Consider the following 14,241-nt stretch of genomic DNA (forward strand, 5'->3'; position numbering starts at 1 on the left):
TAGTTGCAATCTCACATTGCTATCACTTTGTTAAACATTGTTGCCTTTTGACCTCTCTCAACATTTTGTTTTCTTTTCTGAAAATCATTAAACTTATACTGAGAAAAGCAGCAGCCTGTTTTAACTCCCTGATTTTCTCTCAGCTTTCCAGCTATGACATAATTTAGAGCAGCCGCCTCTAAAAATGTAACAAGACCTTAAACTGTCCTTGAATGAAATGAACTGAAGTCACATCAGTCACACCAATGCAAAGTAAGCAAGAAAGGAATAAACCAAGTATCCCAGTGAAATAGACTTTTTTTGTCCTCCAAAGATATTGCTTAAAGGTGAACTCCCACATATAATGTCTTGCATTCTTGCAGATGCACATGGTGCTTCAATTCTTGATTTTAATATGCCTAATCTGGTGCTGTATAAAGTCCTGAAAGTGAACAGGTAACAATACCAAAATTGATGGTGTCTGAACAAACCTGAAACTTTTTCTTTTCTAAAATCCAACCTATATTTCCATTAATTTACCATTCTTGTTGCCAAAGGTTATTTTTTCTGGCCATTTCAATTGATGCTAACCATGTAAATCCTTTGGGAATTGATGGGGGAGAGACTTATGTGTTGCCAGACCACAGATGAGCTCATAGCCACATAAGGAAATTAATTAATAGGGAAAGACTGAGATGCATTAGTTTCAGTCAATTTGCACATTCCAGGGATCACTAGTAAAGTAACTGTTGTCATAATATTTTTTCTTTTAATATTAAAAAGTATTCAGACCACACAACTGAATCCTGCCCTACAGAATCTTCAAAATTCTGTGCTACAGGATGTACATGTGTAATTCCATTCAGTTGTCTGGTAGACACATGTGCATTGCAGGGCATAATTTGGCCCATCATTATGTTTTCCTAACATGAATTAACATTTTTCCCAAGCTACCAAGCCAAACACAACAATAACTACTGCCAGTATCTCTACAGCAAGATCTAAATATAAACTCAGTGGCTATAAGATGCTTACCATAGTGTTGTAATTTGGATCAATATTGAAGACTGGAGAAGCGCTGATCTTTTTGGAATGCTGCCCGTCATTCTTTGCTTTCCTTATAACATCATAAATGGGGTTTGGAGGTTTCTGATCATGTAGAACTTTTTTCAGCTGGTTTTCCAGGCGTTGTGGGGCATCATTAACTACTTCAAAAACCCCAAAGTCCGGGTTAAATTTAATTGGCTGGGCAAAAGTCTACAAAAAGAAGTTTGGAAAGTTTTTAGCACTGTAATAAGGGAAATATCTCATTTAAGAAAGTTACTTTTTATAGTATAGTCACATCCTACAGAATGCAAGCTGGTATCATGAGGCTTCTTTCTCTTGATTCAAATTCACTCTAGATCACAGATCATTCTTTTTCAGATGCAAATTATAGATCCATTGCACAAATGCCTAGAACATATAATTCATAGTGACTTCAGTAACTGTTCTGCAAGAAACTACTTTAGATACGGGATCAGATCTCCAGTATTATTTTCCCATTTACTACCACAAACAGGCAAGACTTTAAAAGATTAGTAATGAAGCTGACTTTTTAAATGTGAAAGCATTTGAGGAGGATGAATCTGAAGATTCCCAAGTATAGGAAAGGCTTTTCCCCATATTATTACTTGTAGGTCAAGCACCTGCCAAAACCTACGGCCTATAGCGAATATACTGCACTAGTTCAGTCAGATACTGCAGTATACATGAGGTAGACCAAACTTCAACATCAGCTATGTAACTTTAACTTTTGTCAACACACACACACACAAAATAAAAATAAAAATAAAAAATCACTGCATTGTACATTTTAAAACAGAGCACAGACATCTTTCATCTTTTGAGCTCTCATATTAAATATTTCCTTTTCTTCTACATACTCCTATCTTTCAAGTGAGGAGGGGAAAATATTGATGGATTTTACAGAAATCTGGGGAGATAACCAAGACATTTATGAAACTGAGGCTATACACAACCAGAGCGTTTGAGTATGTCCATATTGAGCTGGAGGACTAGAGGGCATGTCGTATTTAAGAAATGAAGAAAGCAGGAGTGAAAAATCCTGGCCATATCCAGATCCAGTGCCAAGACTTTTTTTTGGCGTTTTTCCAACCAGGATCCCACCTGGTGTTTGTACAGTTGTCGTTCCCCTGCACTTAATGAGATTATTATATTTTTTCAAGCACTGTATTTTTCATTTCCTTGAACTTCTTCAGGTATCACTGTATGCATATAGAAGCATATATATATAAATACACACAGACATAATTCATACACATACTACATATGTTGAATACACGCTACATATAATATAGAAGTATATTATAAACCAATTTTATTCTTCTTTACACCTATGTAAGTCCAAAGCAACCATGTCAATGTCAGCTATTTTGTTGCTCCTGTTTGAAGCCCCCTTGTTGATAAATGTCTTATAGAGAGGAATGCCCCAAGTCAACCCATGTGGCTGCAACGTGATTACAACATTCCCTGCTTGTCCCATAATGTCTCACTGTGGAGGCTCAGCCTGGCAAAGCACGTAGCACGTGAGAGCTTTAAGTATATGATTAGGGCCTATGACATCAGTCTGTCACTGGTCAGAGCCATGCATTGAATTGCACTAGTCTGTTGAGTTACCTAACTTCAGTTGAAAATCAAGGCTTGTTTTTTGTTCTCTGACACCTCATGCCTCTTTCGGCATTAATTTTCTCCAGGGCACTCTGCAGGTTTTAGTGCTTTTTCTCCAGATGTACCGAACAGTATTTAAAAGAGGCTTTTATGTGTTGTTTTATGTGTTCTGTATACTTCATTCCGACCTGCTCCCCATTTGTTGTGCATACGTTTCACTTAGTTTCAAACCTAATTTGGGCAGCTACTAACTTTTAAGAGACTAACTGTGCAACCTTAATAATCTCCAAATGTATTCTTTCTTATTTTGTGTTTTTAAAATGGAAACAGAAGAAAATAAACTAAGAAACAAGGTGCTTCAGTCTCTCAGAATTTGAAATGCACTTGCTTGCAGAAAAAAAGCAAACAAAATGCAAATTCTGTAATCTAGGGTTACATGACTAGATATGAGCAGGTTATTTTAGTAACATGTTATTCAACTTGAAAACTAAGCGAAGAGGACAAAGTTTGTCACACATACCTGCTTTTACTAAATCCCGTGTAACTTACTTTAGGTTTTACAATGCACATTCTCATTCACTGAACAGAAAACACATGGCAACTTTAATATAGTGAAACAGATGCCAATGGCAAGTTTTAAAATGTAAAGTGTATTGCTATTTTGGATGTCCAACTATGAATCATTTATAAGACATACACTAATGGAACAAAAGGACGTACACGGCTAAGAGGATTAAGACTTCACACGTTAAATACAGAATCACAGAATCATTTAGGTTGGAAGAGACCTCCAAGATCACTTAGTCCAACCTCTACTTGACTGAAACAGGTTGTTCTGGTCCAAAGGTTTGAGGTATGGACCAAGGTGTAGTTTACTTGTCCCCAGGTATAATTATTCCCCAATATGTGACACCAGCAAGACTGCATCTGAAGTACTGTATCCAGTTTTGGGTCTCCAGTACAGGCAGAACATTCATAAACTTGAGTAGGCCCAACAGAAGACTTCTGAGATTTTCAGAGGGTGAAGCACTTGCCCTGTGAGGAGAAGCTGAGGGAACAGAGCTTGTTTAGCTTGAAGAGACAGCTCTGGTGTGAGACCTAGCAGCAGTCTGAGAGTACTTACAAGGAGGTTACAGAGATAATATACTTTTCACGAGGTACATGGTGAGAAGACAAGAGATGATGTTCATACACTGAAATAGAAGAGGCTCCAACTGGATATAAGAAAAAAAAAAGTGAAAGTAGGATAATTGGAATTGGAACAAACTGTCCAGAGAGACTACAGAATCTGCTGGTGGTTTGCAAGCAACCTGGTCTCTGTCATTGACCCTGCTTTGAGCAGGAAGCCAGATGACAGACCTTCCCAAAGCCCTTTCCAGCATGTGCAAGTCCCAAATTCTACCAGATAGAACATCTCATCAAAGCATCATATAAAAACAATTTAGAACAGTTTAAGCCTTTCTGGGGAAGTGTATTTCACTACCTTGCTTAAGAAAACTAGAATGATAAATCAGAATGCTTTTATAGGCATAATGAAAGAGGAGGTCATGACCTTCTCGAATCACTCACCAAAAAAAATAAAAATGATAATGTTATGATGAAATCAAAGAGGAACACACACACACACCAAAAAAAAAAAAAAAAAAAAAAAAAAAAAAAAAAAAAAAAAAAACTTAATGCCCTGTAGCAAAACTAAAGCTTTTCCCACAGAAGCCAAGTGCCATAAAATCCTATAATGTTTCACAGGACAATAACGGGAGAGGTTTATGGCACCACCAATATTCTGGGTCATTGCAATAACAAGGTCTCTCTTCAGTGAAGATGACTATGTTGTGTTAAGGAGTGTATGATAGCCTACACTATAAAAGAAGGAAAAAAAAATTATCCATACCAATCTAATATACTAAGGAATGCCTTTCTTACCCCAGATTTGGCAAGTGCTTTAGCTTTTTATGGACAAGTAAAATACAATAACCAAAGACTAAAAGTATCAATGCGTTCTTCCCTACATTCTTTTTCTAGTTTGGGCCAGTTTTTGATCCTTTGAAGATAAAGAGGAAAGAAAAACTCCAGAGCCAAATTATACTTCAAGATGTTAAAAAATAAAATTAAAAAAAAAAAAAATCAGTTTTGGCAGGAGTCTTGAAACTTGGGGTTCATATATTATCAATTTAGCACAATAGAAAGGATCAACAAGGATTTGAGAATAGTAACAAATAAGCTTACTAACTCTATAATCCACAGGCAATTCTTCTCTTGTCCCCAGTATGACCAATATAACTCGGCGTAGTTAGCTTCAGAAAAAATCTCCAAGCAAACAACAAAAAGATGTTTTTACACTGTGGTACAGCAATACTATTGAATAAATAAACAATTGCATGTACATTTTTGACAGCAAAGAAATTTTGTGACTGTCAAATGCACATTGAATATGGTTTCAGCTTAAGAATAAATAAAATACATAATTCTGAAATCCAAATTATACACTTAACTGAAGGGAAGGCAAATTTCCCTCAGTCCTCCCAAAACAGAAACCAAAACAGCATCCATCACCATGTTGCCAGGATATCAGACATATAAATCTTACTGTTCTCTGCCTTAACAGTTTTCAGATATACTTAACTTCAGATATAGTTAACAAATGTGTAAATATGCTCACCACATCCCACCCCAAGTAATATAGTTTGATCCCAAGAGAAACAGAATGACCACAGCTTGGCTGCTTCTTAGGTTAAGGCCCTGAAAGGGTGGGAATGAATAGAGACCTCATCCAGGAACTTTGCCAAAACTTCTTTAAGAAGGGTATGTGTATATCATAAGTAAAAGTCAGTGAGAATCCAGACCAGAAAAGAATTTGAGCAGCTCTAGGAAGTGCCTGGAAAATTCAGGCTGCACATGGTCAATGCCAAATCTCCCATTGACTTCAGTGAGACCAGGATTCCCCTTCCATTGATGAGTAAGATGCAAGTCACAGTCACACACCACAATCTAACAGAGAGGAGCATTTTAGGTAAACCTACTATCAATAAGAAGAGAAGTCAGGATATAGTTTTTTTCCTCCTTGTATATCAAGGCAAGTTTTAGGCCTGGATAAGACTCAACATAATATGTATGTAAGGCCTCACTGATGCAAATGTGGTTTTTTAAGGGTTTTAAATGTTTTTAGGGGTTTTAGGGGTTTTAAATGTTTTTTTTTTTAAAGGGGTTGTAATGGCTCCTGCAGCCTCCTTCCATACACCTGGAAAAGACAAAAAGAAACTAATAGGCCTGCATTGATGCCTCACAGAATGATTCACAGATATCTTCAAATCAGAGAAAAGGCCTGAAATGTGCAGGAAGATGGATTTCTTTCTGTCCCTTCCATCATCTGCTGCTCATAGATCAGGCCTGTGTCAGGTTTTCAGGTCCATTCTGTTTTCAGAAAGATTAATGGGCCCATTGTTTATTCCTTGTGGTTTAAATGTTTTCCGAATCATCACCTGGGTCAAGTCCTGGAGCTCAGACTGCTCAGGAGAGTCACCATATTGCAGAATCAGAATCACAGAATGGCCGAGGTTGGAAGGGACCTCTGAAGACCATCAAGCTAAAGTTAAAAGTGCTAGCTGCATACTGGTTCGTATACTTCTTCTTAGACCTTTCAGCATGTTTTGGTTTGGTTTGTTTTAAATCCCACCACAATAGTTCCTACTGTCATGACAATGACATCAAGCAATCTACCTGCAGTATATTGCGTCTTCTATCCTTGTGGCCCTATTAATACATCTCTGTAAGGTTCTTTTTCTTTTTTTTTTTTTTTCTTTTTTTTTTGGTGAGTGGAGAGCTTTTATAGTGGGAATGCGTTCCAAAATAAGTAGGTCTTCAAATCTGAAGTTGATAAAATTGTCGTCACTTCACAGCTTTCTGGCACAAGGGAAACTCACAGCCAGGGACTTGCCACCAAAGGTGCTATCTCCTGAATACACTTCAACTGAGGTACAGGTAGCTCCATTTTCTGTGGTGCAATTCTTCAAGCAGGCTGAACAGAAGAGTGTGTCTTCATCAGGAACTGGTACTCGGAACTGGTAACTGGAAGATGAGAGGCAAGGCCCCAGCATGGACTTTGGAGTGGAACAAATAGCAGGTAGGAGCATGAGAAACAAGTTGACACTACTGCACTTTCTTACTGAGGCCTGCAACACAGAGCTGCATGGAGATTTCAGACTTCTGAATTTTCATTCCTGGGTAAGCGTAATCTTGGATTAATTAATTAATTGAATAAAAGATTCCAGTGCTAGGGATTCCTGACCAGCTCAAAATGGAAATGCATCCATACCAATGTTTCTCTTACATCTTTCATTTTTAGTTATTTACTATGGAAAGTAAAACTTATTTGTATGCCATGTGATTGATTTTTGCTGCTGTGAAATCACTGTACTACTGGCAGTAACTGCCCGCATGGGATTTTTTCTATTATTTTATCTTTCAATATTATTTTCCTAACAAACTGTCTTCCATTACAATATGTAATTCTTTGGATTACATAGATATTCATGTCAGGTTTTACTGATGATTATTATATCTATATTATTGCTTAAAAGATATTTTGTAAATCAAAGAAAAAAAAATCTGCTGCTATAGCAAGTTCCCAGTGATATTATTTTCCATATGCCAGAGGTGCATTATAAATCAATACAGAGACAGGCTCTTAAAATAAGCACATATTACCACTGATTTCTTGTATCAAGTCACACAATATTTTCAGTTTAACTTGTTGCCTAACTACTAACACACCTGGGTAATAGAGTTTCTAGGCAACAGCATATAAGCACAACAAGAATAAAGCAATGGAATTTTCAAGGCGCTGTTTTAGTAGAAGTGTTCTGAGAAGGAGAGGGAAGTTGGGAATATAAAATATTCAAACCGCAGAACCCAAGGCATTAATAGAACTTAATCCTGCAGAGGGTAAATCCCCAAGAAAAGATCAAAGAGAAAATAAAACCAATTATGAGAACATGACAAATAAACATAGCTAATACATCTTCTGTTTTCATGAAAGTATGTAAATAAATAAAGAGAGACCATGTGTCGTTTTAGAAACCTACCAAGATTACCAGCATAAAACAGTGTTTACTCAGGACTGTCTGTGAACTCTTTTCTGTGGGCTTCAAGAGCAGTCAGAAGTGCCTGGACAATTGTTGCATTTCAAAGCTGCTGAACTGAGCCAGGACTCAGGGCTGAGGAGCCCTGTGAGGCCAAAGAGAATTTTGGCCTCTAAAAGATGTCCTGAAATCAGTGCATATCCAAGGAGACCCAGATACTAAGCAGGCTGAAGTTTTTTTCCCACTCCATCCTCTGTGATTTTGGGAAAACCTGAAGCATAGTTTCCAAATAAGCAGGGAAGGCGTGGAGGATGGTATTTCTGTGCTAAGAAAAATCTGGCATATGGATGGAAGCCTCAAAAGGAGGCCTGGCGTTAAAGGCTAGGTAGTTAGGCTTGGATTTAGGCAATTATCCTAAACAGCTGCAGAAAAAGAGAGAGAAACCCAACACTCTCAACATACATTTTCTTCTGGCTGTGTCTCCATAGCTTTGTAAAAAATTTTCTTAGGAATCTTGCAATGAGGTGAAAGTGTATAAAGCCTGAGATCCTGTTAGAAGTTAGTATCACTGCTGTGCACAAAACCCACACTCTGATATGGTTGTTTTAAGCTTCAAGATTCTATTTTCATATCAAAAATTGATATAGGCATCCCATGCGCAACTCCCATTATGCGTATTTCAGACAAATGTGTGATATGGTTTAGAAAGTACATGTAAGTGTAGATCAACTTGGTAGGCCTGAATCCTAACTGAATTTATTCCAATACTGGCCAAGGAGCATCCAAGAAATATTCTGCCCCTTCCTAATGCTAGCAGTGATTCCTACCAAGCAAGTTGCAGAAATGAGTATATGCAACATGTTTGGCTGCAGTGGATTAGGAAAGTGAAAGGTTGTGGGGCAGCTCTGGTTGGGAGGTCCAATGGAAACTTTGAGAGATGCTGTAGAAAGGTCTGTGCCACCATGCAGGGGAATATGTATGTGATGTGTGCCAACGGAGAAAATGGGGATCTACTAAGTAAGGAGTATTAAGATGAAAATAGGTGAAGTTGCAACACAGAGGGAGCAGGACAGTATATGTGACTTATATGAGATTGTGGGGTGGCAGGGTAGTTGGTGAGTTGGTGAGGAAGGAGCAAAGTGTAGGGCACTGGATTTGCTGGTCTAAGTGCTGGATCAGCGCACAGAATACAGTGTAAGGCTGCATCCTTCTAGCTAGAGATGGGAGGTGGAAAAGAGGCGAGCACCAATTTTGAGGCCTTCACAGACATGAAGAAACACAGTGTTGGTTCCTGGGCTAAAATGTTTATTAATTGCTGAGTGCATTGCCAGAAGAACTTAAAAGGACAATCATTGGTTTTATCAGCACATCATGATACTGGAATAAAAGTGGACTCCTTATACTTTTTAAGTATTTATGTATCTTTTTCATTTACTGTTCATATTTTGGTACACTGTGAGTTAAATAAGTAAATTTGGAGGAGAAAATCCGTCCCCAGAAGTGTTATTTTCCTGACACCGATAATTACATTGACTAGTAAGAGTTACTACCATTAAAATACAACAAATTGTAAAAGTCATTTAGCTTCCTTGTGGCAAAATGCAAAATGTTCTAAAATGGATTACCTTACTACTAATCTTAGTAAGGTGTTTATTGTATTTTGAAAAGGATTTCTGTAAGGTACTTACTGGAAGACTCAAAAATTCATTGAAGTAGTCCACAAGCATATCATCTGTGGCTAAGCACTCTTCCTACAGAGACACAAAACCAGAAAGCAAGGCTTATAGTAATCTATGCTAACAGGTTTTGAATGCACTTTTACCTCAAACAATGTTTTTTTTTTTCCATGAGATATGACAAGCAAACTTTTGTAAAATGTTATTTCTCACTTTTGAGAATACAGTCATTGCGTCATCTTTATATTCTGGCCATTGCACACCACTGAGGTCCTTAACAATTTAAAAAACACACGTGAAGTTAAATCCTTAGCCAAGAAATTTACAGATAAAGCCTTCGTAAACCCAGCAGATTCTAAATGCTGGACATCTGCATGTTTACTTTTGAAAAAATGCATAAGCTAATAGTCTAGAAATTCCCCGCATTATACCTTTCTCTCTCCCACTGAGGAATAAGAAGAGTATAAACGTTCAGCAGAGCCTGCTTCTACTCCCACAGTGCTGCTTGGAGATGGTTTAGGGAATGTTTAGGAAACAAAAGTGAATTTACTGATCTATAATTTGGCTCACCAAGCAAGCAGTATATGCCCAAAACTGGGAAGCTTCCAGTTGACTTCATCAGAAGTCAAGGCTGCATCTACAGGTTTTTTTACCTTTTGACCCCTCTTAAGTACTGCAAACAAGACTCATAAACTGCTAGTAGAATACAGCTGTTGTCTTTTTTTGCTGTTGTTGAATCAATAAATAAGAATCCCAACCTTAACAATACCACCACCCCTGATTTCATTTCAACAAAAGGTAGAAGAACATTATTATATTTGTCTTCAGAAATGTCTTCAGTATCATGACGACTTCTGAAAAGTTTTAACAGTTTCTTGAATATTATTTCTGCCTTGCAACACAAGGAGAATGCACCCAAGTCAATTCTGTTTACCAATATCAGCAAAGGTTTTCTGTCAGAAACCTTTTTCTCTTTCACAAGGTCATAGCATTCAAATGTACTAGTGAGGAATAGTGTTAAAGAGAGGTTACACACAGTGTCAGTGATATCATTTGTAGACGGGCAACATCTTGATCCAAACTCCACAGAGTCTGAACTGATTAAGGATAGCTTATACTCAGTAAAGAAGAAATCTCTACTAATCTACTCTTAATATGAACTCAGGAAGGTCCTGAGTTATGTGCTGCATAACAAGCCACAACCACCCCTGGTGGTGTTTGTCCACTCTTCGTCTGCCAACATCTATTCCTAAGCACTTGTGGTGGCTGCTTTGACTGATACAGGAAAGGCAAGTTAGCTCATGCTCAATCCCAGAAAAAGCTGACAACACTGAAAGCAAGGCTTTTTGCTTTACAGAGATCATGCTTTTTGATCATTTGGATCACAGGCCTGTGATCCAGTGCGATTGTAGTACCATGGACCTGGAGACATTAAGATACTGATCATATTTACCAAATTGTCTAAACTAAAGCGTTTTGAAGTCAACAGAAAATTCTCCCACTAATGTCACTAAGCAGTGAATAGGATCCATAAATCTCAATTCAGCAAGTATTATCGCAACTAACAAAGAAAATCATTAGAAACCAACTGTAATTTGCCTCACATTTGGTTTGGGTAATGCACAATTAGATTTTAAACTGATAAAGAGGAATCTGAAGATTGCTATATAGCAATATTAATATTTCACTATTTCAAAAGACTAATTCAAAAGAATTCATTTATTACTGGCTGAAGTATAAGCTGCTGAAGAATACGCAGGTAACATGTGTTTTTAATTTGCAAGGAATATAATTCTCTGTAGTCCCATATAACAGCAAGAAATATAAACACACTGGATCATTAATCAATAAAACGTTTATGATCTTATTAATGCAAGCTTTGCTACTTACTGCATCTATTGATATACACAACATGCTTTCCTCAGGTTCTTTTTTTTTTTTTTTTTTTGTGGTCAGTCTTATTTTCATTTAAAAGCATAGTTGTGCTTTCATATTTGCACATTATAGGTTATAGAGTCTCATATATGATATTATAACTTAGATTTTTTTGGTGCCAGGAAGAATTTTAATTTCATCCCATGCTAGCTTTCCTCCTGTACAGTCAAAATTATACCTAGAAAAAGCTGTTTTCCAATTGCAGCTGGAAGTCAATGTGCTAAAAATTGGTCAAAAACTACAGTTCATGAAATTGATGACAGTTTTGCCTTCATGCAATTTTTATGTACAAATACAGCCTATACAAATTCTATCAGTCTTTTAACATTGAAAAGAAATTAAAAATTATTTTTGGAAAGGAATGCAACTGTTTCTTAGATATTTTGTGGGAAAGATTGTTAAACTGGTCATGTTGAACCTTACAGTTTATTGTTTCCTTCCTTCAATATATTTTGCTTTTCTTTTCATCTTTATTCACCACAGTTTCCCTTTTCTCCTTTTTCTTTTTTATTTTTTTACTAATTATTTTTCAAACTAATTATTTTCCTTTGTCTGAGAAAATTGTAAGACACTGTTCTGTCATTCCATACTTAGAAGAGGGATGAAACCAGAAAACAGTTTCCAGTAACTTTTGTTGTTGTTGTTTTGCTCTACTGTTACAAGATGAAATGTATGATCAAGCCTTATAAAGCATACTTACAAACACGTCTTCTGTTATACATGGAGGCTCTGAAATAGAAAAATGAATTGTTATACATTGTACAAGGAATACAATCAAGTTTGTTCAAATATGAGTACTGGACAGAAACAAGAGGTAATGAGGCACAACAACCTTCTTGGATATTCAGAGATAAAACAATATAACCTGAGGAAATACAATAAACTCTAAGAAAATGCAGAAATGTTAACCCATATATAAAAAGGTCAAATATCACATGAATTATTTAAATATAATGAAAGTATCATTTAACTTTTTTTTCTGATATATATCAGCTAACTTCTTGTCATCTTTCCTCTGCAAAACTGATGACTAGAAGTTTGCTGGTTTTAATGAAAATACAGATTTGCATGAGGCTCTGGGAGCCTTGAGCAGCAAGTGCTATGAATCATAAGATTAAAATTTAAAAACAAATGAGTTTGGGGTGTTCTCAAATAGCCAAATCTCACGCATTCCAGGAAAAGTCTCCATCCTCTGTGATACCACTTAAGACAGTCCGGCTCTCTCTTCAGATTAATTAATTTTGCTAAAAAAGTTTAAACCTAACAGTTCCAAATCATTTTCCTTTTTGTCACTGTCTCTGAACTTGAGACAACCACGCCAGGGGTCAGACTCATGTCTGACACGGAGTCGGTCTGTTACCCTGTTTAGGAAGCGCTACATACCAGTGGTAAGCCTCTTCGACTGCATGCTGGAGCTACACACAAAAGGGCCGGCGTCCACCCCTGCAAGCTGACAACCTCATTTGCAAAGGTGAAATCCTTCCCTGCAGGTCAGAAATAGAAGCTGCAGAGTTGCCGGGCCTGGCTCTAAACTCCTGGTCTGCACCAAGGCAGCCTGGCTCTGCTGCGCGGCTCACGGCAAGCCCGGGTTGCTATGGCACTGCAAACAATGCATGGGACTCACATGTCAGGCACACTGACGATACGGTCCCAAAAGAGATGCTGGGAAACAGGAATTTGAGGATATTTGGAGGAAAATGAAAAAAAACACTCTCTTCTCAACCAATCTAAGAAGTTCTTAGTCCAAAATGGTATTCAACTTTTCTCCTACATTAGCAAATCTCTTCAGCCAGTTGGGATACTGCCCTTAAAAAAATCTCAAACCATACAGCTAATGACAAATGGATTTACATCATAAATCTGTATCTTTAAGTGAGGCTTGATCCCAGGTAACAAAGCAAGTCCCATCTGTGGTAGAGCCAAGTAAGAAAAGGAGAGGAGCTTGGTGTTCCTCAGGCCAAGCTGTAACCTGGGCTGTTCCTGGCAGGTGCCAACGGCTCCATTGGGAGGTATGGGATACCCGTGCTGCAGCCTTGGTAACAGCCTGCCCCTCTTCCCACTGCTTCCAGGCCCTGACTTAGCAGAAATCCAAAGGCAGCCGCGTTTCCCCTCACTTAGGGAGAAGTTTATGAACAGCCTGGGGGAAGGAGAAAAGACACTGAGAAGTGGAAGAGAGACAACTCCCAGAATGTTAGTGGGCTCAAGGAGATATGGGATGTAATAGAAAACCATATTTCTGACATGTTTAGCTGAAGCTGTATATGACGGAGGAATTCAGGCTCCTAAATGTGAATTTCAGTGGATTTTAGGTACTCTACAGTTGAGATATGAAAATTTCCTATTTAGTGGGTATCTGATCCTAGAACTGCTTGAATTCTTCAGTCACCTACAGGTGTTTTTTGTTTTTGTTTTGTTTTGTTTTCATAAAATCTCCCTCAGAGGTTTTACTGCTTCGCATTTACAGAACAGTACTGATTCCAGTGGCTTGGCATAAATCCCACTGGGATCAGAAGCAGTACAATAGGTCATGTGTACAACTTACATAAAGGTCTCCTCTAAGAAGCCAAATCCAACACTTGTGTTCAAGGAGGACCCAAAATGGACAAAGAGCTTCCCATTCCCAGCAAACTCTTATCATTGTGCCTGCTTACACAGAACACAGAACTATACAGTATCTCCAGACATACTCTCTAGATGTGAAAAAAAAGGATTATTGTAATCGATACATGACTTTGGTGGAGTTCATGATCAAGTAAAACAGGAGAAATGCACGTGCTCAGGGACTACGACTGATGGTCCAGGAACTGACAACTATCAAAAACAAACAAGCAGCAAATCTAATATCTCAGAGGCAGAGAAAAATTGCTTAATTTCCTGGAAAGACATGGTATTTTGCAGCCTTT

General features: G+C 37.7%; 1 protein-coding gene across 6 annotated transcripts in view; it reads right to left on the reverse strand.

The window, feature by feature from the left end:
- The window catches only part of RGS22 (regulator of G protein signaling 22), a 71,584-nt gene extending 58,668 nt beyond the window's left edge, over nt 1-12,916 (reverse strand). For 4 of the 6 annotated variants that reach the window (XR_004748659.1, XM_035319269.1, XM_035319271.1 and 1 more), the window contains exons 1-4: nt 12,722-12,916; nt 12,039-12,067; nt 9,416-9,478; nt 1,015-1,236 (exon numbers count right to left, since the gene is read on the reverse strand). Coding sequence is in view for 5 of the 6 variants with exons in the window: in XM_035319269.1 (XP_035175160.1) it covers nt 1,015-1,236; nt 9,416-9,478; nt 12,039-12,067; nt 12,722-12,746 (339 nt within the window). In the remaining variant the exon portion in view is untranslated. Of the gene's footprint in view, nt 1-1,014; nt 1,237-7,730; nt 8,150-9,415; nt 9,479-12,038; nt 12,068-12,721 lie in introns of all 6 variants that reach the window. The other 2 variants (XM_035319270.1, XM_035319272.1) reach the window with 2 other exon arrangements.
- Nucleotides 12,917-14,241: the final 1,325 nt, after the last annotated feature.

Source organism: Oxyura jamaicensis, chromosome 2 (assembly GCF_011077185.1).
Source record: "Oxyura jamaicensis isolate SHBP4307 breed ruddy duck chromosome 2, BPBGC_Ojam_1.0, whole genome shotgun sequence".
NCBI classification, from domain to species: domain Eukaryota; kingdom Metazoa; phylum Chordata; class Aves; order Anseriformes; family Anatidae; genus Oxyura; species Oxyura jamaicensis.